This window comes from Podarcis cretensis (assembly GCF_951804945.1).
Source record: "Podarcis cretensis genome assembly, chromosome: 7".
Lineage (NCBI taxonomy): Eukaryota > Metazoa > Chordata > Lepidosauria > Squamata > Lacertidae > Podarcis > Podarcis cretensis.
Window position 1 is genome coordinate 71,116,415 of NC_137176.1, and position 27,759 is coordinate 71,144,173.

General features: G+C 42.3%; 1 protein-coding gene and 1 long non-coding RNA gene across 2 annotated transcripts in view; both read right to left on the bottom strand.

The window, feature by feature from the left end:
• LOC307220788 overlaps window positions 1-27,759 on the bottom strand; it is an 88,764-nt gene that overhangs the window by 38,668 nt on the left and 22,337 nt on the right. The gene's annotated exons all lie outside the window — the stretch shown is intronic.
• On the bottom strand, window positions 161-26,786 carry AZIN1 (antizyme inhibitor 1). Its single transcript, XM_079984835.1, has 12 exons — window positions 26,462-26,786; window positions 17,930-18,067; window positions 14,150-14,347; window positions 12,903-13,076; window positions 11,195-11,367; window positions 8,650-8,784; window positions 7,404-7,485; window positions 6,817-6,891; window positions 5,078-5,243; window positions 4,020-4,135; window positions 3,322-3,536; window positions 161-2,033 (listed from the first exon to the last, which is right to left on the bottom strand). Exons 3-12 carry the CDS (start codon window positions 14,249-14,251, stop codon window positions 1,922-1,924), a joined length of 1,350 nt encoding a protein of 449 aa, XP_079840961.1. The 5' UTR covers window positions 14,252-14,347; window positions 17,930-18,067; window positions 26,462-26,786; the 3' UTR covers window positions 161-1,921.

Here is a 27,759-nt window from a genome sequence, read left to right on the forward strand (position 1 = left end):
GTCTTTCTCAGCAACTAGCTATACTATACACAAGACAAAGTCCCATTAGTTAATTTGCTATATAGAAATCATTCAGTTTTATATTTGAATTATTCAAAAACTGATATTACAATATTGTAAACAGAAGAGAGAGGTTTTAGCATATAAATTCAAATACATACCAAGTTCAAACCAGCTTTTATGGCAAACTGTCAAATACAATACAGACATTTCGAAGGTGACTGTACCATTTACAACAGAGTTGGTTAACTCACAACAGTTCTATAAACTTAAGAGCAGAATCCTTGGTATCTTTAGAGAGGCTTGATGATGGATATGACAACTGCCCCTGCTTTTTTAATTTCCTAATAGAACCCTGACAGATTCTGGATCAAAACTCTGGAAAGTGATGTTATTTTCTTAAATGGAAAACTGATTTTGCTTTTTTCATTTGTGCTTTAATGTTCACAACCATATTCCACTGTCAGGGTTATTAAGATTTAGCTGCAGGAAGCATTCATGCAGATTAAAAGCATCTCATATGGTTAAAAGCATATAGTACCTGTTATTTTAAAAGGATCAGGCTGAAGGGAATTTTCCGAAACCCCTTCATCTAGCAAGTATGCAGTTTTAGCTCCAGTGAACTGGAAAGGGGGCAGAGAGACGAGAAAGCTTCCTGCCAACTGGCATTAGTATAAAATGCATGTGCATCTGGCAGCCCATTTTACATTACCAAGTTATTTAAGTATACTAATCTCCATTTTCAAATTAACTCTGGCTTGGTGCATTTCAAAATTCACATCCAAGGCTACAAGGTTAGCAAAATAAATTAAAGTGAGAAATCAAAGGGAAGGAGGAATCTAAGCAACGATGAGTAAAAGCTTCTATATTTTGCTTGCTAAGTCTAGCTGCTACAGTATATCTAGAACATCAGGGATCTGGTTCTTAGAGATGGATGTAGACATCCTGTCAAAGAGCAAAATGCTAATCAGAACTGCTTTGTTGGAATACTGAGACTTTTAAATCCTAATCCTATGTTTGTTTCTGTGGAAAGTAAGCCCCTCCAAGTTTAATGGGTCTTACTTTCAACAGTGTGCAAAGTAAGTCTTGCTTTTTAGACAAAAGAGAGCAATAAGTTAGCTTTCTGTTTATTATATGCATTTTACTTCCTGTGAATTGATTTGCAGCACCTGTCTGCTTGCATGTTTTGGAGTTAGCTTAAATTAGATGCTTGGGGAAAACAGCAGACTGCACTTCAGCTTAGTTTTTAATCATGATTTAAAATTTTGTCAATTTAAATAGTCTTTGAATAATAACCTTACACCTTTTTGTACTATCAGTGTTGCTTAGATCTCTTCCCTGTATTAGCAGGGAGGGGGTAGGTGGGGAGAACAGTAAAGTCTACACAAAATTTTATTGCAATAGTACAAGGGTGGGTACTGCAAAGGTGAATACAACAAATACTATGATGCAATTTTACATTTATTAAACTACAGTTCAAAGCACAAATTTACACGTTCTAAATACACTAAACATAGCTAATGAAGTCACACTTGTTTCCCACTGACATTTCAGATATCAGAGGGAAAGACAACTTTACAAGACTAACAGAAATCCTTAGTATAAAAACTGTACTTGTATGTAAACTGTTTAACAGAGAACCCAAGTGATGGGTTTCCATCTCAACTAAGTCATCCATTTTGTTGCATATTTCGTTTAAATGCTGAGGGATTGAGTGATCTGACAAGTTTAAATGTTGTTGTTTTTTAACCTTTACTCCCCCAGTGAATTGTAGTTGTAGCTGGTTTTGCCTGGTCCCAAATGATTTCAAGTTTCAATAATTCATTCAAGATTGTTCCATTTTAATTCCAAACTGGAATGTTGTGACCAGACAAGACTACAGACATGCAACTGCAAGGCTAATTGAAGCATTAGTGCCTGTTTAAGCTGCAATAGAAAATCGGTCTTCAGGACTCAGCTGAATGCAAGAAGGCACAAAGAAGAAGTTCTTCATCAGTGTGTCAGAGGTGAACCCAGCATCTTGCATCTCACACCTGGAATGGAAAGCACACACAATATTCAGGCAAAATAGGGGAAGAAAGATTTCATTTGGGGGGTTTTCCAAGCACTGTAGCACCACCCTTTCCTATTTTGAATACTGTTCTACACACTGCAAGTTTAGCAAATTAAATTGCCTAATTTTAGCTTTCCCCAGCCATTATGTTATCAAATATTCAGAAGAAAGTATAGATGGTACTTTTTGTGCACTTTTGATCATTATACTTCATCTTACGAGCATGCAGTTGTACAGATGGTGACCCATTTAGGCACGATCACCAATGTGGGTCATTTTGGACCTGGAAGAGGGCATAACCGGGTGTGCTTGTGTGTGCTCTGCTGACAAAACCCCCACATGAAATGGCCGCTGCCTGCATATATAAAATCCCATCAATCTGCAAGACTGATAAAAATGAACTTAGATACCCAGATCATCCTGTTCCTTCTTCCACAAGCTGACTTTCCATTCACTTAATGCCAAATTATGTCCTGGCCAATTAGCAACATGGACAAAACAAGTGGAAAGGGAAACCTGTAGCCCTCCAGAAGCTGGTAGTCCAACTTCCATCCTCCTTGACCACCTTATGTTGGAATCTATCAACAGCTGCAAGGCTAGTTTGCCCACACTGGTGTGTTACCTATAGACCAGGATAGCAGTGCATGCAAGTGCAGTACTGTATAGTGATTGGTTAGAGGCAGCCAGGCTTCATGTAGCAAGGCTTGGGCTGGCCCAGCATATACTTTAAGAGTCTACCCCAAGGATAGAACTGTACCACTGTTGTGGTTGCACTGAAATACTTCTTTTTAGCACCTAAACTACATGTGACCTTAGCATGGGTATGAATGGACATGTAATTTTTTTAATAAAAAAAAAATACGGATCTGCAAAGCTAGTTGGACAGCCTCTACAAAACAAGAGCTAACACACATGCACTATCTTGATAAAATTATGCTTTATTGCCTTTGCATCTAGTGAGATCAGTTGAACACAAACTTTGCACTGAATTGGAACATGGGTCTCCCCATGTCCAAATCTAGCACTCAAGCTATTGCCATGACTCTTCATTTAAAAGTGAGCATGTGCTGCCAGGTGAAAAAGGAAAAGCATCTGGGGGACAGGCTGCAACAATTTTCAAAGGAAGTTTAGGTTTCTCAAAAGGTGTACACACATTGCTGAGATGTCTATGCTCTTAGAAATAGCTCACCTTCCTTCATAAAATATTGAACATAGTGTTTTTGTCAAAGTTAGATTGAATCATAAAGTACAACACAATATAAACTTACCAGTTACTGATTGACATTATGTAGTAAACTGGTGGCTTTTGGAAATCATTAAAAGCAGATTGTTCACCCAAAGCACCAGAACCCATATTGTCAAAGAGCAGCCAGTCTCCAATATTCAGCTCAGGGAGAAGACAGTTTTCCACAATTTGATCAAGCTCATCACAGGATGGACCCCAAAGGCTGCTTGCAAATAGAGGCTCATCTTCCTTGTATTTCTGCATGAAAACAGTTCTGACAGTTAGATTTAGGTTTATACATGTATGATTCTACACATACAAAAGCAGTGATACAGTGGTGCCCCGCAAGACGAACGCCTCGCAAGATGGGAAACCTGCTAGACGAAAGGGTTTTCCGTTTTGGAGGCGCTTCGCAAAACGAATTTCCCTATGGGCTTGCTTCGCAAGACGAAAATGTATTGCGAGTTCCTGCGGGGTTTTTTCCCTCCCCCCCCCCTTTTCCTAAGCCGTTAAGCTGCTTATCAGCTGATCCACTGATAAGCCACTTAACAGCTGATCGCTAAAAGCCGCTAATAGCGCTAATCCGCTAAGCTGTCAATGGGCTTGCTTCGCAAGACAAAAAAACCGCTATACGAAGAGCCTCACAGAACGGATTAATTTCGTCTTGCGAGGCACCACTGTAATTTCATTTGGTAATTCTTGTTGAGGATAGCAGCTTATAGTACATAAAGGTGCTCTTACCTTGTGAACCTCTGGAATAGTAGTCAAATTCTCAGATAATTTGCGTGCAAAAGAACCATAAACACCATCATTCATGTAGTACATGAAGACTGGTTCACCACTCCTTATTTGTTCCACTGTAACGAAAGATGTTACATTTTAATAACAGTTTCACAATAAGTTTCCACTTACAGCCCTTTCTTAAACAGTTGCCTAAGTTTTTCAGGAGTATATGGAACATACACATGAACAAGAAATATGATGAAGGAATATCAGATATAAGATGTATCCTGAGAGAAATATGAATCATGACCTGGAACATTCTTAAGATTGCACATTCAATAAGACAGACAGACAGATAGATTCATTCTTCACTTAATTCAGTCTGAACACAAACATACTGCAGAGGTATGCCCTCGGTCTGCCATATAAATTAGCAGTACTATGCAAGTCAAACCCTGAAGTCTTAAAGCTTAACAAAAATTGAAATCTAACCCTCCAGGCAAAACTCTCAGCCTAAAACAGCATGTTTCTATGGAAACTGAAAATATGTTCTAGTTTACAAATAGTAAAGATTTTTTCCTCCTGAGGGCTGAGCCCTTACTGATTCAAAAAAGCCAACTGTCTTTTAAATTGAAACCAGCTCAAATACTGGAAGAAACACGATACCTCAGGAGATGAAAAAGAGAAAACAGCAGCCTGGTGAACTCCCAATGTTCAAGATGAGGTAAACCCCCCATTCTCCCAGCTGCTACCAGGACTGACCAAAGACCATCTTGTTTCAAGGGGAGAAATTTAATTTCTAGGAGTCTCCCCCACCCCAATAGCTTATTTTTACTGCTTTCTTTGATTGTTTTAAAATATTAGAACAATAAGCATTAACAAACTGCTTTGTGTGGTTTCCCTTAAAGGCCATATATCAATACCACTAACAAATGAAATAAACAAAAGCTTCTTAGCAACCTAAAAGAGAAAATAAGCTATTAGATTAGAGGCATAATTTTTGGCTAGGATCCAAAGCACTGCTGTTGTTTCTTCAATCTTTATGCTGATTTAAGTGTGGAACAGGTTTTGCCTACCTTTAGAGAGAAGAGGTTTGTCATCTTGAACAGCTTTCTTGGCAATGATATTAACTGCTAGAGTAAATGCAGAAGAAACATAATAGCATCCAGGCTCCGCAATCACGTTCACACCAGATTCTTCAGGAAAGTAGGTATCAAGTAATGGACTGACAATATGATTAACCTTGAAGATAGAAGGGGAATATCTATTTAAAAGCCTGTATCAATTTATAATTTACAACCTTTGTTCAAATTTTAAGTCTGTTCCTAGATAAATGTTTGTCAAGTTGAAAGCTAAGGGGAGAAATGGTGCCACTCACTATCACAACTTGGGGATGGGGGAAATCTGAACCAATCAAGTTGCTTAGTTCGTCTGAATTTTACCTCAGAATAAAAAGGATACATGATGTATTATTGCTGATCTATTAAAGTCAAGTGAATTATATAAATTTTAGCACATTACCGATAGAGGACTACAACTGCTCCTATCAGGCTGTTTTTCCCAATGTTCAATCCTACGAAATATGATCTTGTTTTCAAATAATCTAGGTCTATTCAAAAGCAGCCATCTAAAATCTTGGGTAATTTGAAAATAATGGTTGATTTTGTTGTGATATTTAGACTCTTGCAGTTTTAAATTAGCACAATTGTGGTGTGTTCCTCCTCTCCTCCCTCTCAGTGTGAACCTGTATCCAAAAAACATTTTAGGTCAGTCAGGTAACTCACAGCATGTGGGTTGCACAAACTGGAGAACCAATTCACACACATTGCTTTCTCATTTGTGCAACTAGACCAAAATACACTTGCAGCAGTACTCATATAGCACAATATCTTTTAGAAAGCACTGTAGCAAAAACAGGTCATACAGATGCACATGTTACTATAATAAAATGTGACTGGGACCCAAAGATCTGCTTCTACATATGGAAATCTGCTTTCCAAGTTTAGAGTGGTTGTTTTCCTCATTAGGAAAACCAGGCCACCTTCTTAGATGCATAGCACATATGGATACACAAGCACTGAGAAAGTTATGAAGCTATAAGCAGAGTTAGCTAAACTGTGCAAAATATCACTTGAACAAATCAAAGTGCAACTACACAAGTTGTATCTGAACTTTCATCAACAGTTCTTTGGATCCTGGCCTGCATGCTATAACTTCTTATCACTGCACAAGTTCTTCCAAAAAATATTCATTTTAAAAAGCGTCAGAAGCTCTATAATATAAAACTTGCAAAGTCCTTTTTGGATGCAACAAGAAAATGTGTTTTACTATTGTGCAAACAAGCCTCAGGTTACTGTGTTCCCATCTCCAATTTTGGTGTAGCAACAAGTTCAGAAACTTTTGTTTTAAAATTAATCAGTGCTCTCCTATGTTTGAACTCAGAGGTACGCTGATTATTTTATACTTTGGTTTGGCTAAACAAGCCAGGATTCAAACCAGTCTGCCACTCTTATTTTCTAAGTCAGCCTCCCTCAATCTGGTGCTCTCCAAATGTGCTGGCTGTGACTGATGCAACTTGTAGTGCAAAATTATCTGAAGGGCACCAGGTTAAGGAAGGCTGCTCTGTATCCAAATATAATATTATGAACTCAAGTTTCAATGATTGAATTGGAACTGAAGACTATAAATCCACCCTCCATCTCTGTGTTAATTCTTTAGCTATTTCATACGTATATCCACTGCAAATGCAAATCTCAACTGACTGAATAACTAAATAAGCCAGTTTTATAGCAAAAAGCTAAATCAAAATTCATACCTCCTCCAGGTCAGCTTCGTAATCTGTGAAACCACCACCAATGTTCAACAGGTTCATGGTAAAGCCAAATTCTTCCTAAAATGAAAATGCAGAAAGTTTACTATCTATAAGGTATTAGGTGCCCATTTTGTTTTGTAATATAATCTTAAAACATTGAGCTCTTTTAACAAGACAAGGTGATTTATTTGTTACCTTTTAAAATATTATACAGTAAATGGCAACTCAACTAATTCTCATATATTATGTCAAAAATAAATGGCAAACTATCTACAATTGTGTGATGGAATTAAGAAAAGTTGTACCTTAGTTCTCGAACGGAATCTGTTCTGGAAGCCGTTTGACTTTTGAAAACGTTCAAAAACCAAGGCTCGGTTTCTGATTGGCTGCAGGAGCTTCCTGCACTAAAGTGGAAGCTGCGTCGGACGTTCAGCTTTTGAAAAACGTTCGAAAACCTGAACACTTCCAGGTTTTCTGTGTTCGGGAGTTGATTTGTTTGTCAAGTAAGCCGTTTGAGAACCAAGGATTCACTGTACTGAACATATTCAACATGTGAACTTAAGTGTATACAAGTCCAATAATTCACTTACAGCCATATCAAACACACAGCGAGCATCAGAAATAGCATGTTTGTATACTTGAGTTTCCTTGCAAGAACTTGACACATGAAATCTGAAACAAACAAAAACAAAGACTAACTTTAACTTAAAAAACCCTGCAGATTATATGTGATTTACTCTGGCTTGACAAATTCACAAAGTTTGCAATAAATTTGCTTCACAATTCTCTCATTCTCTCAATGGCTCTCTGTCATCATGTTTATGGTCTAGGCTTCAATAAGTGCAATTACTCAGCCAATCAAATCTGTCTGTGTTCCATGCTAAGCATACTTAGAAGCTTCCACTGAAAGCAACAGGATTTCTTGCTAATAAATATGGGACTTATATAAAGGGTAAACAAGAAGATGGAGTACAGTACAGTATTAGCAAAAGAGTTCTCTCTACATTACTGAAATATCATTCAGCATTGAAGTTCTACTCCCAATCCTCACTAGTTATAGTTTTTTGCCCAAAATTATTATTTATTATTATTTATTGAATTTATATACCACCCTATACCCGGAGGTATATTGACACTTGAGACAGGAGACCTCTGTTTTCAGTATAATCATCTTCTTGGAATTAGATGCTATGGGTGTCTAATATTTGCTACTAGACATGTGGCGTTATATAGTTGAGACTATGGGAAAGCTGTAGAGAATTGCTTTGCTCTGAATATTGCTGTTGCCTTTCATACATGTATTTCTAAACGTTTACCTTTTGTTTGAAATGGGTTTGTCCTATCAAGCCTTACATGTTAAATGACTTTCATCTGCCATATGTATTCAAATTAGGTGGCCCCCTTTAGGATCTAATTTACAGCCTTAAACTGAAAAGGTCAATTTTGTCACAAGGAAATGTATGTACTGTACACCATATATAGGACAAACTTTTAAGAATAATTTTCTAGAGGTCTGGGAACTAATATCCCTGAAGAGTTCAGTTTCTTTCTCTCTCTCTGGTATTAATACTTCCCATATTCTCTTCCCAAATATTTGGGTGCACAGAAACAAGACACTGTATTATGTAGCATTTTACTAATATGTATGAGATATAATTGGAAGCATAGTTATGAAACACTGTGGCTACTTTTGTAGACATTCAGGATACCTTCCTAACATGAACATTTCAACATTAGTGACCGCATATACCATTTAAGTCCACTGCTTTCCTCTTTCACATTGAAAAGAGCAGCAATGTGAAGGGAAGATGAGGGAGAAAGGACATGATTACTTACTTAACACCAACTATTTGGACATTCAGCTCCTTAGCACATTCCATGAGGTGCCGACAGTTCTTCAGGGTGGTGCCAAACTTCATGTTCATCTCTTCCTCTCCATTAATGTCTTCTGTGGCAATATGAAGCAAGAGCCTAAGAGAAGGGGAAGATGATTGGGGCACAGTTGGTTTACAGCAGCATCAGCACATGTGAAGCCTGAAGACTGTCAGAAGTATGTTGATTATGTTGCCAATACTCCAGTTCCACCGATGGACGAGTCAAGGGAACCTAATAAAAATAATCCTGTACAGAGAGAAAACTAGCAATTAGGGCCTAAATATGGAGTCAAAAAGGATAAGTGGTTTGGAAATGCAGCAGCTAATAACTGCTGTAGCAGAAAACCTGTTGACTGCTGTAATAAAAATACATTACCTTGGATGTAATCATGGCTGTCATAAAGCTGCTCAGTGTCAACTTCTTGCAAAATGTGCTGAATATGGTTCAGTTCACATGTAACACTAAGTCAAACCATAGCCCCTGGAGAGACAGTTACAGCTGCTCCTTCTCCAGTCTTACTGCACTGCTGCAAGCTAAGGTGTGGTTTGGTGCAGCATGCCATCCACACTCAGGCTCATGGTTTGGCTGGAAGAGACGAGCTGTAAACCAAGAACAATCCTTGGTTACAGCTTGTGGTTTGTCTGGGACGAGACAAATCATGAACCACTATTTAGACAACATACTAAGCCAAACCATAGCTTAGCTTCATAGCAAGAGCAAAACAGCAAAGCAGCTGCAACTGTATCTACAGGGGCCCATGCAACCACAGCAAGCTAATGGTTCAGCTTACCTTTACATGCAAGCCACATCTATGACTGGGTTTTGAATACTGTTTGCTTGATAAAATATGGCTGATTTGAAATAGAAGGCATCCCAGATTTTCCCTCCCGCTGGGTACTTTTTTGAAGTATTAATTCCAGTTTTATTAGTTTCACTGCTTGCTTCCTCCTGTAGTAGTAGCCAGAACAGGCTGGTGGGCAGCATTTCATTTGAAGGTAACAGGACTTACACCCTTACAAGAAACTGGAACTTAACTTGATGACTGAGAGCATAATGAGTCCTTGGTTTCTAGAAAGATGGGTCATTTCTTGCAAACCTGAGCATCAATTAGCTGCTAATATTAATCCAAAGAGATACAGCCATTAATTTCACTCTAAATGTCTGTGTAACATCCTTAGGGCCAAGTCTACCAAACCTTACTTTGGGAGCTGGATGCATTAATAGCCTTGCAAATGTCATACTCCACAAATGACTGTGTTAGTCCTCTGCTGATTCAGTTAACAGAAGTGACTGCATGGCCAGTACTGGGTATCGGAACGAGTGGGAAGCTAACATCTTTATATTTTCCAAGTGTGTATTATATTGCCCCAAAATAAGGTCCACAGCACTCATGCAGATCTGCCCTTAAAAACATGCAACTGAAGCACTATATATTATCCTTTTTCTTAAGGATCAATATACCTGATGATAAAAGTTTGGATCATAATATGGATTAGTAGTGTAGGAGCATATAACATATATATGATATTTCTTGAACACATGGCAATCACTGCCCTATTAAAAGAATAAACTCCAGCAACTTTTTTACACAAAGATTGACAATGAGGAAGGAGGTGCCCAATTGCATGACACATTTACTGGATGAACTCTTCTCTCAAGGCCCAGGAAGTCTGCAAGAATATTAAATTACTGATACAATCTAGAGATTGACATGCAGCCTTCATATTCTATTATTTCAAAGGGGCATGTACTTACCCACTAACTGCCTTATCTGTTTTAGATAATCCACCGCCATACATTTGTTCCTCCTTCATGCTGATGCTACCCCAAGTAAACTAGAAGAAAACTTGATGTGCACTTCTGGTGCAGCACCACAGTTCTGGCACGCAGCATATAGCAGCCTGTTCCAGATTTGTACTTGATTTCCCTCCCTGAAACATTCTGGACCAGCTCAAGGGATCTTGAGACAATTCTAACAGATGGTGATCTGAACAAACATGTGATACATTTCCTCATGATGCCAGAGTTCCAAGCAGAGAATGGTGTGTGTAAATATATAGATATATTCATGTTTTAATATCGCCAGCCCACATAACCCAGGCAGAAGGTGCTTCCGAGTCAAAAGAAGTTTTAAGGTCTCTTGATAAAGCAATTTCAGGGTAAGTTAGTAGAATCTTCAAAAGCAACAGCTTAAAACTATGTTGTCAAACACACCTAGCTAGTATTTGGGTCATCAAGGTATACACTCTCAAGTTTTAAAGAGTTGCATGTTAGAACAGCCAAAGGAGACTTCTCTGCAAGAAGTATTTCAGAAGGTTATCCCTTTAGAGATAATTCATTATAAGCATATATTAAATTTAATTCAGTGGGCTCTGGTTCATGAAAGCTTATGCCATAGTACAATTTGTTAGTCTTCTAAGATGCCACAATAATGTTTTAAAATTGTATACTGTAATCCCAACTTCCCACAATGGTAAGTAAAATGAAAACATTTCTGTATACTTACTTTGCATTTGGATGGTTCCTAGCAATTTTCTTTAATTCAAGTTCACTGTCACATGTCAAAATGTTTACTCCAATTTTCGCTGCATATTTTATCTGAGAAGCTTGCTTGCAAGGATTTGTGAATATAATGTTTTCAGGAGAAATGCCCAGGTCTTGAACCAATGCCATTTCAGTCTGAAAAAACAAACATTTGAACAAGGTTAGAGGCAAATAAAGGTTGTGAAGAAGATTTAGAGTATATAAGGTTGGAATTTTTAAAAATCACAATAGTGGTATTAAAAGGGGGGGGGGTAATACCTAATGCAAGACTTGTTATCCAAACTTACTTAAAGTTTGCAAGCTGCCCTGTCCCAAAGGCTAAGAAAATTCTACCTTAAGTTGTTTACCTCTAGAAACTCAAAGCCAGCTGTGTGTGTGTGTGTGTGTGTGTGTGTGTGCGCGAGAGAGAGAGGGGGGGGGAGGCTTACAAAGTTTTGAAAGTTTCTAATGCTTGGTGCTCTGGAGCTGTCCTACATGCACATAATGTCCAAACAAGCTAAGCAAGTTACGCTAATAAAACACGTCATTCTTAGTTGTTCTTAAGACATCACAATAGTATTTGGATTATTTTTATTTACTCCAGTTATGAGAGCATCAAAGTTGGGTACAAAAATCTCAATATGTGGAAGGTTCATAGGCTGGAGAGGAACCGCAGTTCAGTGGTGGAGCCCATGCTTTCCACAAAGGTCCCAAGTTTAATCCCTGGCATCTCAAGTTACAAAGAGACCTTGGAGAGCTACTGTCAGTCAAAGCAGACAATGGGCTAACTGGAGACAGTCTGGCATAGTATGTGGTAGCTTTCTATGGTCCTAAATAATATAATATGCTTGCGGTATCACACACCTCTGCATAGCAATGATACGGTCAAGAATGCATTCCATATCTCTCCCCCCCCCCAAAAAAAATAAATAAAAATATTAAGATGTTTAAATTCCAACTTAAACACATCCAGGGTGGTTTACAAAAGCTTTAGAATATTAAACCCAATACAGCATTAGAAAGTAAGACACCAAATGAAACAGAGAACAGCACAAGCATTAAGAATAAAAAGGCCAGGCCCAGCCACTGAATGTACCAGAGAATACAATTGTCTTCATAAAACTGGGAAGATGAGCTGGCTCCAGCCACCGGCCTGAGAATGAACTGCAGGGAGTTTGCTCACCCCTTATCTTCTGTAATGAACACTCTGCTCCAAATGCTAGTTGGCCGACAATCACAGCAGTGAGGGGAAGGTCATTCTAACCTTTGCAACCAGCCAGCGGAATGTTCCTGGATTGTTTGTTTTATTGCTCTAATCTGTTGTAAGCCACTTTAAGAATATAAACACAGAGAGACATATGAACTAGCTTCCATCATGCCTAGGAGGTGGGTACTCCATAAACAGGATCACCACCAGGACTATTTCTAGTCACCAACCTCCAAAGCTCTGGCGGCAGAGGCACATGAAGCGGAACCTCCGAAACTGTTCTTAAGGAGTGAACAAGCTCTTATAGACATCCTCTACTAGAGGTTTAGGGTTCAGAGCACCCTACCCTAATGTGGTCCCCTCCATGTTGTGGACTACAGCTTCCACCAGCATGGCTGTGCTGGCTGAGGGGAGCTGTAGTCTTAAACCTATGCAGGGCACCAGGTTGGAGAAGAGTTCCTTAGGTAAGATGTCAAATACTTACTTTGCTTGAACATGCAAACCCAGTTCCAAGAGCTGCCATTATCTCAAGTACACCGACAGTGGAGTTACATTTTACATTGTAAAATGGCTTTACTGGTGCCATCACATTCTGCCAGTGGATGTGCTGCTTAATCAACTTTCCCAGATCACCAACAAAAAAAGTATTGTTTCCAGTCTAGGAAGAAAAAGAAAAACAGTGAATCTACAGTTAAAGACTACAGTAACTACAAAGATATAGAATAAGTAGCTGGCAGTCATAGGGGGCATTTTCCATTTTGTTAATTACTGTCCCAGACATTTTGCTTCCACTTTCCCTGGGCATACCATGAAATGTAACCTTGTTTTTGAACATTATTTGTGGTTGAAACGCCTCTAAATCTGAAAATCGGCAGTACAATGTCTAAGCCAGGTAAGGCTGTGCAAGTTATGAACCAGTGTCTAGAGATGCAGCAGTGGCCTGGATAAGGGCCAATAAACGGAGCCTAGAATCCTGGCAGGACTGAAGCTCTATGGCTGTGCCATTTCAGTGTCTAGGAGAAAGGCCAGTTTCCTGCTTTGGATGGAGCTGCACTCACCCTAAAGGAGCAGCTATGCAGAGTGGAGGTACTCCTAAGTCCAACTTTGTCATCTGAGGCACAGATAAACCTCAGTGGCTAGGAGTGCATTTAACAGCTGCAACGGTTCCTGCATAAATTAACTGTGATGGTTCAAGCAATGGTAACGGCAAGGATAGACTACTGTAACGCACTCTATGCAACACCCTTGAGGCTGGTGCAAAATTCTAAATGTAATACCTGTGTTAAGGGAGCCTCTTGGGCTGCCAGTATGTTACCAAGCTACAAATTCTTGCTATTAATCTATAAAGACAGACATAATCTGGCGTCTTAAGGCTGCTTTATTCCCTACACCCCTGCCTGATCTTTGTGATCTGTCACTCAGACAAGTCTGACAATTGTGCATTTCATATGGTGGTAATGGGGCTCATCTAATGAAATCAAGCTAGTATCATATGTCATAGGTTTTAGGCACCATCTTAACACCACTATTTTAACCAAGCCTTCATCAAAATGATTGTTTTTTGTGATTATTTTTTTCAGATGACCCATTCTTTACTTCTGTTTCTTTATTTTGCTTTAATGTTACTCTTGTGTCTTTTGCTTTTAAATGAAGTCCTGTACAACTGCATAGATTTATTTTTTGTTTGCAATATAAAAATACAAATAAAAATACTGAAAATGGAACACTTACAACAGTATGTTCATAAATGCAGTTGTCAATGACATCTCCAACATTTACTCCTTCATCCAGTAAGCCAATGGAGTAGTTTGCATCCTCAAGAAATCCTTTCATCTCAGCCGTATTCCGCAAAGCCGACAGTCATAAACCAAGAAACACAAGGGATGGGCCACAAAGCCTTAGATCCGGGTCCTTAAGCTATGCAACAAACTGTTTGACAGAGAAGACAATAAAAAAAATTACAATCGCAGCACAGAGATCAGGGGGCTATCAGTAGTGTAAATATGCTGCTTATTTAAATTTGAAAGCAAAACAACAAAGGTAGGTATTCAGCAAAATTGGATTATAAATTGGGTGGGCAGCCTGCAGCCCTTCGACTATTTTCATGCAAGGAGCCCAGAGGGAAAAGGGGGGAAACACTGAGGGGGCAGGGAGAGGGCAACAAACAGGAGAAACAGAGAGGTAGGGACAGAAAAGAGATGAACCCCCGCCACCCACTTTTGGCTCTATCCCCACCCATTGCTGTCAACAGATTACCACTGAGGGAATGCTGCCTTCTACAGAAAAGAAGTTCCCTGCCCCTAGCAAATTAGCACCCCATGTGCTAGTTTTCCACTGCAGAAAGCTTTTTGTGATTTAAAAAAATGTATTCATTATCTGTGGGAAGCAGTAGGCATACAGAAAGACATTTTGCCAAACCTTTACTTTTACATTAACTTTTCTCCTTAATAATCTCAAACATTAAGAGGTCAGAGCCACTTTTAAAATACTAAAGCCATTTAGTGGGGAGGGGGGATCATTTAATTACGGAGTAGGCTAGAATGCAAAATAAATGTACCAATGTAATATTGACATGTCATCCAATAATAATTCAATTAAACAATGAATGTATGTTTATTTAGCATGCAAAATAGTTATTTGAAGTGTTTGATGTGCTTATTGCACACAACCCCTTAAAGCTCCATAGTTGAAGGAATGGGGGATGGGAAGTAAGAGAAACATTTCTCCAGACTTTTCTGGTCTGGGGGCTAAAGAACAAACCTCCAATTAGTCTACTCCAGTTCTCTCATTTGGTTACACCTATGTGTCACTTGTCTTCCAAAAGGGTGTTGGGGAAACATGTGCACACCAGGCAGGTTCTCTGAAGAACTGCCTGTCCCAGAGAGCTATGCTGACAAGAGTAAGGTAGGTTTTAGTCCCAGAGGCAAGAGCTCAAGCAGGTTTTCTCCTACAGCTGTCAGCTGAAGGTGAAGACCACTTTTAATAAGAATTTAAAATTATACCCAGACAAACCAATTTTAATTAATACCCTGTTCCTACTAGGGTCCATTATATTTAACGTCTAATTGACTTTTTCCTCAATAAAACATTTTATAGCACAACTTCAAGGTGCCTATTAGTCAGTTCTCTCACACACAAACAATCTGGGTGTGTCAAGGCTCTTCCAAGTTTAGGCACACCCCAAATGTAAGTATATTTGTGGTGAGCATTTCTATGAAGTTGCATGGTTAAGGTTTAATTCACTAGTTATGATTAATCTAAAATATTTGTTCACAGTAGAACAAATCTTATTGCAAAATAAAAGCTTAGAGTGCCTAGGCAGTACACAATCATTAAGGAAAACAGTATGGAATGCCAGCATGAAAAACTTTTAGGTTGCCTTAAAGATGGGCATCAATTCATCAGGCAAACATTTAACAGCAATACAATTTATTGGCAAGACAAATATGAGAATCTACCCAACTTTAGAAGATTTTAAAATCAAATTAATTTTGACAAGAGGCTACATGTGGTACTAAAGAAACAAACGACCTGATCCTATGGAGCAGCTGTGCAAGTGCAATAACTCCAAGGATCATACAGTTTGATCCCAGCATGTCAGACCTGCCTATAACAAGGAAAATACAAAGAACTGAGGAAAAGCTGTCACAAACACGGAAATACAGTCAATCATGTTTCTTTTGAGTAGATTATTTCTTTCAAGAGATTAAGGTAAATTTGAGGTGTACTGGGTTGTTCTAAGCTCTCGTTTCAATGCAACTCTAATAAAGGGAAGCCTGCCAAATCAAAGTATCCTAAGAATTAATCTTCTATGAAGGCAAGGCAAGATTACAATTGCATTCATAAACAAAGTAGTTCACAAACTCTCCTTTTCCAGCACAGTCAACCCTGCAGCCGGCTAAGCCCAGGGAAACCCAAAGTACCACATGGTTCAGTAGTTGCGCAGCCTGACAAGGCTGCTAGTCTTTGTGACAACAGTTGAAACAGCTTCCAAGCTTCAACTGCTTCAGCCAACCAGTTGCAGCAGTTACAGATGAGACAGCACAAATAGTAAATGTGCCAGGATTTAACTACTAATAAGAATCATGTGGGTGCATTTCAGCATGATTTGAAATATCACACCTTCTGTTCTATATTTCTCTGCAGATTATCAAAGCATTTCAGAGTATCAAACAATAAGTAATTAATATAGGTCTTCTTCAAATGTAACAGGCAAATCATAGTTTGGCTGCTGAGAATAGTTTTCAGACTCAGTTCTTCCTTCCAGGTTTCAGCAAAGCATAGTATGCTGTAATGTCCAAATCAGGTACACTATGTTTGTTCAACCCATAGTTGGTCTCTCAAAGTTCAAACAGAAATTTCTCATTCTGATTTGAAAGCCAAACTACAGCTTGCGTAAACCACATTTTGCCTGATTTAGACATGAAAGCAAATTACGGTACATTTGCTTCAACTAGAAAAAAAGATGGTGGGAATATGAACATGCAAAGAAGAGGATGATGATGCAAGAAGAAGAAATATACAAGTTTGAAACCCACAATCTCAATATATCTAAGTCAGGTCAGAGCTATGCTTCCAGCCAGGCTAGTCAAATAGGCTGATTCAAAACACCAACAATTTAGCTAAACGAAACAAAACCTGCAAGCATAACTTTTGTTTCAAGTCTATTTGACAGATTAGTCTTTTTAAAATTAAGGTGACATCCTCTAAGTTTTGCTTGAGTTCTGTCTTTTTCCATAATAAAATAGAATTACCGCTTGAAGCAGCTTCTCTTATATTAGTACACAAATGCAGCAGCAGGGTGGTATGTGGTACATTCTTTTGCAAGAATGCTGTCTATTATGTAATGGGACATGCTTCAACTAGTCATGTTTTTTTTATTTCAGTAGTGTTTAATCTAAATTATTTTTACTTCCAACAAAAATGATAACCAGAATATATTATGAGAAGATGTCTGATAAGGCACCAAGTTTGCAAAACCAGATTTTCTGCTGTGGTGATGCAGAACTATAGTAGGGTGCCTACCATCCATTTCTCTCCTCTGTAAACTGTAACTAGTACAAAGCATTTGTCCAAGACAGAATCCACCAATCTCCTGTAGTTGAAAAACAAAATTATGGAAAGGCACTTAACAAGACATGCCTTGGAGGCTGTGCTCTACAAGTGAAGTGCTGAAGTGATTTAGCAATGGGTATTTACATGTAACACATCAAGAAGACGATTAAAGTTTATTCTAAACAGCCATTATCTCCCAATTAGCATACTGAGGTAGGTTACAAATGAACACAGAGGATACATAAAAAGGATGCCTTTAATTTAAGGGAAGGCATCTTAAGGTCTTGATATGTAAACTCATACAAACACAGATTAAGGCCAACAGCTTTTCTTGAATTAAGATCAGGCTTTCACACATTTCCCTATCATTTGGAACAATTCATAAAACAAATTCCAGAAGGGAAAACTTAGTGAATTTACAAGTGCACAGCTGTAAAAATAAAGGAAAAGACTCACATGGACAAGTTAGGAGATGGAACCCTACTATCATCAGCTAGGTTCCCAAGGTGGCTCAGCGTTGAAGTCGAACTGTTCCCGATAAAGCACTTCTCCTAATCCCTCTGGATAGTTGTACACCTGGTCAGAGAGCTTGCCCTGTAAGGGGGGGGGGGGGGGGAGAATATCCATTATATATTCAACAGTAATGTTGCAGGTCCAGCATTTACAAAACCAATTTTCAAATACACCCATCTCAATACAGCAATTGTCCTTAAGAAAAAACAGGAGGTTTAGCATACAGTACAGGATTTGTGCAGAGGTTACACTCTGGACCCCCACACATGTTGGTGGGGCCCACATAAGCCCACCCTGCCCCATCCCATCCCGTCCTGTGATGTTTTTGAGTCACTTCCAGGTTTGGTACAGTCATGCACATATGGGACGTGCCTAAAATGGTTGCTGCCTGTATGTTTAGATCATTGATAAACATACATTCAGGTTAGAACACAGACTGAGAAGGCCAATTCAAACTTCACCAGAATTGTACAACATTCTGCTTGCAGTATGAAGGCTCCCAGGCAGTAGCAGTTTCATAGCAACTACAAGCCAGAAGCATAAATGAACATGCTGACTAAGTACTAAAATATTTTTCGTATTTTTCGTATAACACACACCCGACCATAACACGCACATAGTTTTTAGAGGAGGAAAACAAGAAAAAAAATATTCTAAATGAAACAGTGGATGTATGATTTTTGTGGTTCATGCTGTGGCCACAGACATGTGATCTGACAGTGAGTTTGGAGTAGCCCAATGCAAAAATCCTGAGGATCCATGTGGATCCATGCTTTGTAACCACGTTTTTGCAACAGTGGGTGCGTGATTTTTTTGGTGCAAGATGTAGCCATGGACATGCTATGTGATCTGATGGTGAATTTGGGGTGACCCAGTGCAAAAATCCTGAGGATCCATGTGGATCCGTGCTTTGTAACCACATTTTAAGTGGGGAGGGAAGGAAAAGCACACAAGGGACAAGGAGCACGCATGGGGTGGGTGGAGAAGGATGCTGCTAATAATGCAGAAGAGGGGTTTAAGGGGAGAAGAAGCACGTGTGGGGTGGGTGGAGAAAGATGCTGCTAATAATGAAGAAGAGGGGTATAAGGGGAGAAGGCTCCTCTCCTCTCCCACTTTGCTCCTTTAAAGCAAGCAGGCTCTGCTTTTCTCCCTCCTCCCCGCTGCTATTTAGCAAGCTCAATGGGGAGGAGAGAGGGACAGAGAGCCTGCTTGCTTTAAAGGAACCAACCAGACAGGAGCCGCTTACACGAGTGTAAGCGGCTCCTCTCCCGCTTTGCTCCTTTAAAGAAGCAGGCTCTCTGTCCCTCTCTCCTCCCCACTCAGCGGCTCTTCTCCCGCTTTGCTGTTTCAAAGCGAGCCACGGAGGAGGAAGGAAGGGGAACCATGGATCCTCTGCTCACGACTGCAGCAGATCCCCCCCGCCACCCATAGGCATTCCCTCCATAACACGCACAGACATTTCCCCTTACTTTCTAGGAGGAAAAAAGTGAGTGTTATGGTGCAAAAAATACGGTAGCTTATCAACCATTTGTTGTCAAACCGAGTTCAGGGAGCCTTGGGGATCAGCAGAAGAGCTGTCCTGACCAACTCTGTTGCCACTATCAAACTTCCCTTACAGTATGTACCGGTAATCATAAGGAAAGTTTTGTGTGTTCTGCTCACGTGGCACAATAGATCTGACCAGCACTTTGTGTAAACAAGGTAATAAAAAAAAGGAAACCAGAGTTCTATACTGTGGAAACTACTTAAGCTCTGAGAAAAAGGGAAGAATGAAAACAAAGAATTAAGATAAGTGATGAACACACTTGCACATCATCCAAGTTCAACAAGAAGGAACAAGTTTAGATTAAAAATGGAGACTGAATTATTAAAAATGGAGAACTGCTACTGAGTGTAATACAGTGGTGCCTCGCAAGACGAAATTAATCCGTTCCGTGAGGCTCTTCGTATAGCTGTTTTTTTGTCTTGCGAAGCAAGCCCATTGACAGCTTAGCGGATTAGCGCTATTAGCGGTTTAGCGGCTTTTAGCGATCAACTGTTAAGCGGCTTATCAGCGGATCAGCTGATAAGCGGCTTAACGGCTTAGAAAAAGGGGGGGAAACCCGCAGGAACTCGCAAGACATTTTTGTCTTGCGAAGCAAGCCCATAGGGAAATTCGTTTTGCGAAGCGCCTCCAAAACGGAAAACCCTTTCGTCTAGCGGGTTTTCCATCTTGCGAGGCGTTCGTCTTGCGGGGCACCACTGTATTCTCCAAGGGAAATGATGTGACAGAAAGGTAAATACTGTACATCCTATAGAAAACATATAGAATGTAGATTAAAATAGCAGAACCTCTATTTTTGTAACTTCTGGTTGATGGAAACATTTTTCAAGGAAGCAAGTTTCAAATAACAGCTCACCTTTCTTGAGACATAAGTTGGACATTAGATGCTACATTAGATGGCTTTTTGTGTACATGTTTTATGAACACTTGCTGAGAGAAAAACTACGCCTTAGCAATTAAATTACTTGGTGTAAACAGATCACTTTCATCAGCAAACCGTATTCTATGGTGACAACTGCATCTAGACTACATTTTAGAGGAAGAGTGACATTGGTACAAAGTCTATAAAGTGGTACCTCGGGTTACGAACTTTGCCTCAGGATGAGAACGGAAATCGTGTGCCGGTCCTATTAGCGAAAGCACGCCTCAGGTTAAGAAAGGTTTCGGGTTAAGAACGGACCTCCAGAACTAATTAAGTTTGTAACCCAAGGTACCCCTGTATCAAGGGAAGGGACCCTGAGGATCATCTAGTCCAACCTCCTGCAGTGCAGGAATACGCAGCTGTCCCATACAGGGATCAAAGCCCCACTCTAATTCACGCCTTGATCAAATGAATATCAAAATCTTAGAAATATAAAGTCTGACAAGAATCACAATCACCGCTATAGGTACAACTTCAGGTCCAAAAGAGAGAATCTTCTGGCAAGAGCCAGGGAGAAAAGTGGCAGACTGAAAGATCAACAGCAGCAAACTCCTGCCCACAATGGCTCGGAATAGGAATCCCTCAAGGGCAAGATTATAGAGCAGGGACATAATGGGCTACCATACTCTGTCAACACCCAAAACCTACATGAAAGTTTGAGCAGAGGCAGTAAGGAAGCCTAAAACTAGTACTTGAAAGAAACCCTCACACTACACATTAAATCCACCAACAGGCTAGCTTGTGGGCACATCTTGTTCTAGTTAATCAGGGACAAGGTCCAGAGACAAGCACAACACTGGCGCAAGTAGCCAGCTGTGGGGGAAAATAAAGAACCCAGTCCCTGTACCAACAGCTGTATAGCCCACTAAAAACCACAATTCAAGTCTTTCAGGTCCCCACATAGATGTCCTAGTGGTAGTCCTTTACTTAACAACAATATTGTCCAAGGATGGCAATAGCCTTCTGAGGCAATCACCAGACAAGTGAAACAATTCTACTTCTCTTCTGTTCTCCAGAACAGCTGTGCTGCAGGACAACGAGCAGCCACAGGAAAAAAATGTATCTGCTTTGAATGTGCATCTGGTGGAGGGGCAGTCTGGTGCATCTGTTCAGTCTGAGTCCTTGCAGTCAACTTTCTATTCCTATCCTATTCCTATCCAAAAGGACCACACTGTGCCCCAGTTAATCCAGACCTGGAAAGGCATAAGTACCCTCACCATTCTTGATACAACATTTGCAGGACTCATCTATTAAAAAATGAGTAATCCAGCAGACTACCCTAGCTCCACCTTTTAAACATACCGTGAAACTCACTCACCTCCATTTCTACCATTTTAACTGCTTCAGGTGAGTAACCATGTTAGTCTTTAAGATTCTATAGAACAGCAACAGACTAACAAACCTACGCATCTGATGAGGTGGTTCAACAATTTATTATCCCATAATACATTTATTAATTCTTTAAAGTGCTACAAAACTTTGTTTCACTTGTACCACATATACCTAAAAAAATTTTCTATGTTACACTTGGAAATAGGAGACAGATTGAATATTTATGTCACAATTTATCTATTTCTCATATTTGTGCCCTGTTCTTTCTGCAAAGAGATTTTCATTAGATACCCCCCAAGAAGCAAGTTAACCAGAGAGAAGATACTAGCACAAGTTCATGTGGTGATGAAGTTCCTTACTAAGTGGGTGCTTCCCCTGTTCAGCACTATCCACTTAGCTCTTCTAAAATATATATTCCTCCACTGTGTCCACAGGACTTAGCAAAAGTTCAGTGCTATCATAGCTGTGAATTAATCCTTTACCTCCTATTCTTTCCTGAAACTCTAAAATCTATTGTTGCCCACACCGGTTATTTTATTCTCCATGCTTATGCACATAACTACCCATTTAACAAAATTTACAGACAACTTAATCAAAACAACACACCTGTAAGCAGTTTACATAAAACAGCATAACATATTTATAATGACGTACCAATAAAATCATCAAGCTTCAAAAACAAGTTCACACAATAAAGGCACGTGTCTGGGAGCCGCTTTCTCAAGTACAGTTGTGTTGCCTTTTTCATTTTAAGGCGTGTGCAAAGCAGCAGTTCCTTCGCCACAGATGAGCTCTTCGCGTTTTCAAGCCATAAAGCAGAACATCCCCCACTTGGAGCGGGGGCGACCAAAAAGGAGGCCGAGTAGCCGATCATCCGCATGGCTGAACTGCCTTGGTAGTATCAGCAACCCAAAGCAAACTCCCATTGTGCGCCACCAAGAAGCCCTGCAGCTTATTCCAGCGCCGCCGTAGCTCCCGCCCGCCTTCTCTCCCACGTCTGCCGGAGGCTGCTAGGGAAAGCTCAGCGGCTACGGGCTTCCCCGCCGGCGGGAGGGATACACCAATGCGCCTGATGTGGGCGACAGCAGCAGCAGCAGCTCCTCTCTGGCGAGGCTGTAGCTGGGCAGACAAGGGAGGGGAGGGGCTCGCACTCCGAAGAAGCGCACGGGGCGGGGGATGCCGTGTCGCAAACCGCGGCGGCGGCAGCAGCAATAGCATTGTTCACACCATGGCAGGCAGGCAGGAAGCGAAGAACTAGACAGGACCAGTCCAGACTGGAACAGACCCTCCTCCCCCTGCCAGCACGCCATGCTTCGCGGCGCAACTCCGCGAAGACGCCGTCGCCGCAGGGCTGCAGGAGGGCGCTCGCAGCTGGTCGCCAGCGCACATGCAGGGAAGGAGGAAGGGGCCCCGAGGACGATCGCGTCAGCTTGGTCACAGCGGACGGTGACGCTGAAGCAGCAGCGGCTGCTCCAGCTAGCCCGAGCCTCCAATGACAGCGCTGCCTCCGAAAGGAGCTGCAGGCTGGTCTGGCGAGACCTGCGCTCTTTTGAACTGTCCCTTATACTGGCGCCAAATATGTGCAGGATCCTCTGCATTTCAAAAGGCTTGCTTTCCTGCCCCGCGTGCAAAGCCCGACTCCACGCCTTTCCCTGTACTTCTGCCGCATCCCAAACTACGCAGTTGAGATATACTGTAATGCCAACACACTGGACCTGTACCATGCATGTTGGAAAAGCACACTGCGATAAGTATATGTTCCCATAACACCTAAATCTTGGTTCTAATGCATTAATTGTGTTAACCACTAATTGTGCTGTTTTGGTCAGAAAGAAGCAGGGAGATAAGGTATGACAAAAGGTACTTTTCCACTACCAGTTCAAAGAACTTTAGAGGAACTCTGGAGACCAGGGTTCAAATCTTCATTCAGTCATTAAGCTTACTGGCTAACCTCTGACAGTCTTTCATTCTAACCATCCTCAAAGGGTTCCTGATGATGATGAAATGGGGAGGAGGGAGAACCATGTATGCCACCTTGAGCTCCTTAGAAGAAAGATGGGGCATAAATGTAAGCAAATGAACATTGTAGGACAAGTAAGAGGTAGCAGTTATTCCATATTAACAGATGGCCAAAGTTATGATCCTGTACCATTCAACAGCTAAGAGCTTTTCCCCACTATCTTCCCCACAAAGAAAAAGGAGGTGTTTTGTCACATTTGTATCCTCTTCAAAGAACTCACAGCAGCATTCATAGGATACTCATTCCCCCCCCCCAAAAAAAGTAGGTTGAGCTAGAAAAACAGCAACTTTCCCAACAGATGAGCAAGAATGTGGTCTTTCCTAAATTCAAATAACCATTCCAGCCTCTGCTGGAGGCATGGGTGTCAGATACCCAAACAGTTCCACCTGTGTCACTTCTCCGACATACGAAAAAATATGTACAACTCTTTACAAACTTTCTAAAAGCCAAGGCGTGCCAGCGACAAACCACATCCCCCTCAATGATGTCAAGTAGAGTGGTTTGAACCAAGAAGCTGCAACCCTGCCACCTTCAAATCAGGACAGATTTTCTCAAATCCTTCCACACATGCTTAGGGGCAAACTTGCAATGCTGATTGCCTGTACAGACCTAGGGGTTTGTGTTTATTCCCGAGTATTTAAAAACATAAATGTGTGTTCTTGTACATATTGTGCAAGCGTCTGTCAGACCAGTAGGGATATTTAAGAGACATGTGCCCCAGGAGAATTGCAACAATTGAACAGGGCAGGAGGTCTTGCTTCATCCCATTCCTTGGTATACCAGCATTAAGACATTTCTTAGCACCAAGAAAAAGGGCAGCTCCAATAATTCTCATCCAGCCATGATGGAGATAAATTATTTGATCTTTGAAGAAAGCAGCAGTAATATTAGTGTCAAATTATGTTACCAACAATAAACATGGTATAGCCACTAACAATGGGTGCAAAATCATTTTGAGGCAAACCATGGCAGATGTTCTACATCCTAGGTAAGTGACACCTGTCATGTTCCTCCATTCCTGTGGCCTGCACCACTTCATACACCTTGGCAACTGCTTACAGGCTTTGACAAAAGCAGCTGGTTCCCATTCAGAGACACGTTAGGGCAAACATGGTAAAATCATCAGCCACTCCTTGCTGACACCATCCACCCATGCGAAGAGGGCATTAAGGGTGGCCTTCCTTGCTCACCAGGCGCACGAGGAGGAAAAGCCCTTAGGTTAGCACCAGACAACACCACAACCCGGAAAGCTGGTCTCAATTCTATAACACACACAGCACACCTACAAATGAAAAAGAAGGTGGGGGGGAGGGAGAGGACGACCTCTGCCATGTCACCAGCTTGGAATGACTCCCTACATGGTCACGAGGCCTAAATGCCCCCAGCCAGATCTCCCAGAGCCACATGAAGGCTTCATTTTTAGGGACTGAGGCAACTCACCATTGCCCACCCCCCAGAGGGCGGCAGGTGACAAGTGACCAGCCGGCGACAATGGCCACTCCGAGGGGATAAGGAGTCGTCGTCGTAGTCCTCCTCCTCTCGCACACGTCAAGCGCTGCTTCTCGCCACCGCGGAGCCTTCGGCCTCCTGAGCAGCCGCCCACCCCTACCTCCACCCCCCTCCATCTCCAACGGCAGGGCGTTAAACGGCTGCTGCTGCTTCCCGCAGCTTATCACCATGAACTGACCCAGTTCTGAAGCAGCCATACACTCACACACTCACTCACACAGGCGGTGGCAGCCTCCCACTCCCCTCCACAGGAATCCGCCATGTTAGAACAGCCGCCGAGGAGCCCCTCTGCCATGTTGTCCTCTGGGCTCCCCGCGCCTCGGTTCCCGGCCCCGTCCGCCGCCGCCACAAATGCCCGACTCGCGGGGGAAGGGGGCCGCCGAAGCCCGTCGGGCGGCAGCCCCCTCCCTGCCTCCCTCCCTCGCACGCGAGCGTCCGCCATGTTAGGAGCTCCTCAGCCCCGCGCCTCCTCTCTCTCGCACACCGCTGACCTGCCCGGCTCGGGGCTCCTCGGCCGCCCTGAGCGCTGAGGGAAGAAGCGGGGAAGAGCGCACAGTCGCCATCCTGAGCGAGCCGCCGGCGTGAGAGGGGTGTCCGCTCCGGGGAGCAACCTTCTGGCTCTTCCCCGGCCCGCCCAGGAGCTCGGCTCTCTCCCTCCTCTTCTCCCCGCCTCGAGGGGGAAGAAGTGTCGCCTCGGGGCTTGGTGTAATGGGAACCCCCCAGAGCCCCGAAGCGCGCTATAATGGGGCGGGGGGTGGGGAGGCATCTTCTTTACTGGGCTCCCAACGGATCCAGACCTACTGACAGCGCGCGCGCGCGCGACGGACATCGCTCTTTCCTCGCGCCTCCTCTCGGAGCAGCTTTGTGCCGAGGAGTCACCATCTATGGCGCTCGCCGCCTAGCCAGGACCGAGAAGGAAGGAGACTGTGTCCCCCCCCCCGCCCGCCCGCCTGCCTCTCTGGATCTGGCCGAGGCCGAGGCACCTGCGCCCGGTTCCGCCATCACCCGCCTCCGCTGGGGCTGAAGGTGGATCTGGAAAGGCCCTCGCGCAAGGCAGGGGAGGAGAGCGCTGCACGGGGTGGCGGCGTCCCCCTTTCAATACACATATTCCCCCAATAAATAATCATATATAGTAGGTTAAGTACTCACGTGGGACAACGGCCCGAAAGATTTGGTAAATCGTCTTCTCTTTTTAGGCGGAATTTTTAAAGAGGGATGTGGGAACCTACAGCAGAAATACGGGAGGCGGCAGCGGCGCCTTCCAGGGCCATAGGCTGCGGGCGCGACCAGAGAAAAGAGCGCAAAGTTGCGCCGAGGCTTAAGAAAAAATAAGAGAGAGAGCGCGCAAAAAGGCGAGAAGGAGCGAGGGAGGCGCGGGGCAGAAGCCCGGGAGGAGAGGAGGAAGGCAGGCGGGCGGGCAAAGAAAAAACACACGCAAGACGGGAGACGGCGCGGCAAGCAAGATCGCCGAAGAGGCAGGCAGGCAGGAGGAAATGGCAAAAGAAGAGGAAGAAGGGGCGCCGGCGGAGCTTTTATAGGAGGAGCCGGGCTATAGGCGGGGCTCGGAGCCCGCGTCACAAGCGTGCGAGGAAGGAGGCGCCTGCTCGCTGCCCTCCTCGCCCGGGGAGCGAAGGCGCGCGCGCGCTCTCTCCTCGCGACTCGTTTCCTTCCTTCCCAACGTGAGTGACAGTTCCTCGGGGCTAGGAGGGCATTGCGCATGAGCGCAGCAGGCCACATACGCAGGGCGCAGAGGGAAGGGGAGGTGGCGGTGGTTCTTCCCGAGGAGGCCGAAGTTCGCCCTTTACTAAAGGCAGTCGCCTCGGAGCCCGCATTAAAAGCGCACACAGACACATAAACGCGTGCTGTATTTGGTTGGGGTCTGGCCTACTGTATGAAGTAATACACAACGGAAAGGCGTGTCTAGAATGTGCTTCTTATTTATTTCACAAAATTTATACACCGCTCGATTGTAAACAAAAAAACCCTCAAAGCGGTTTGCAAAAGATCAAAAAGTAAAATCGGGGGAAATTTACAATCCTACTCCAAAACTTACAAAAGTTAAAAGACTAAAACTGATTTAAATTGTCTCTTGTCCTTCCTAATTAGTATACTTTGCTGTTTTTTTGAGCCCATAATATTTAGAGGCTCTCTGCACTTTAAGAGCTGTATAATAGGCCGAAACCCAGGAGATGATGCATCCTTCCAGGGCAAGGCATTCTTCTGTCAAGAAATGCAGTATTTATGTGCCTGAAACACTTGTGTGAAAGAGAGCTCTTCTGCCAACAAAACCAACCTTAGGTACTTCTGGAGGGATTAATTAGAAACAATTGTTTTTATGCCACAGTCTGCAATGCTGTTTATTTTGCTTGGTATCCATATGGGCTGCTTATTTTAGTTCTGTACCCGCTCTCACACTTAGCTCTTTTTCCTTCCGTGTGCCACAATAT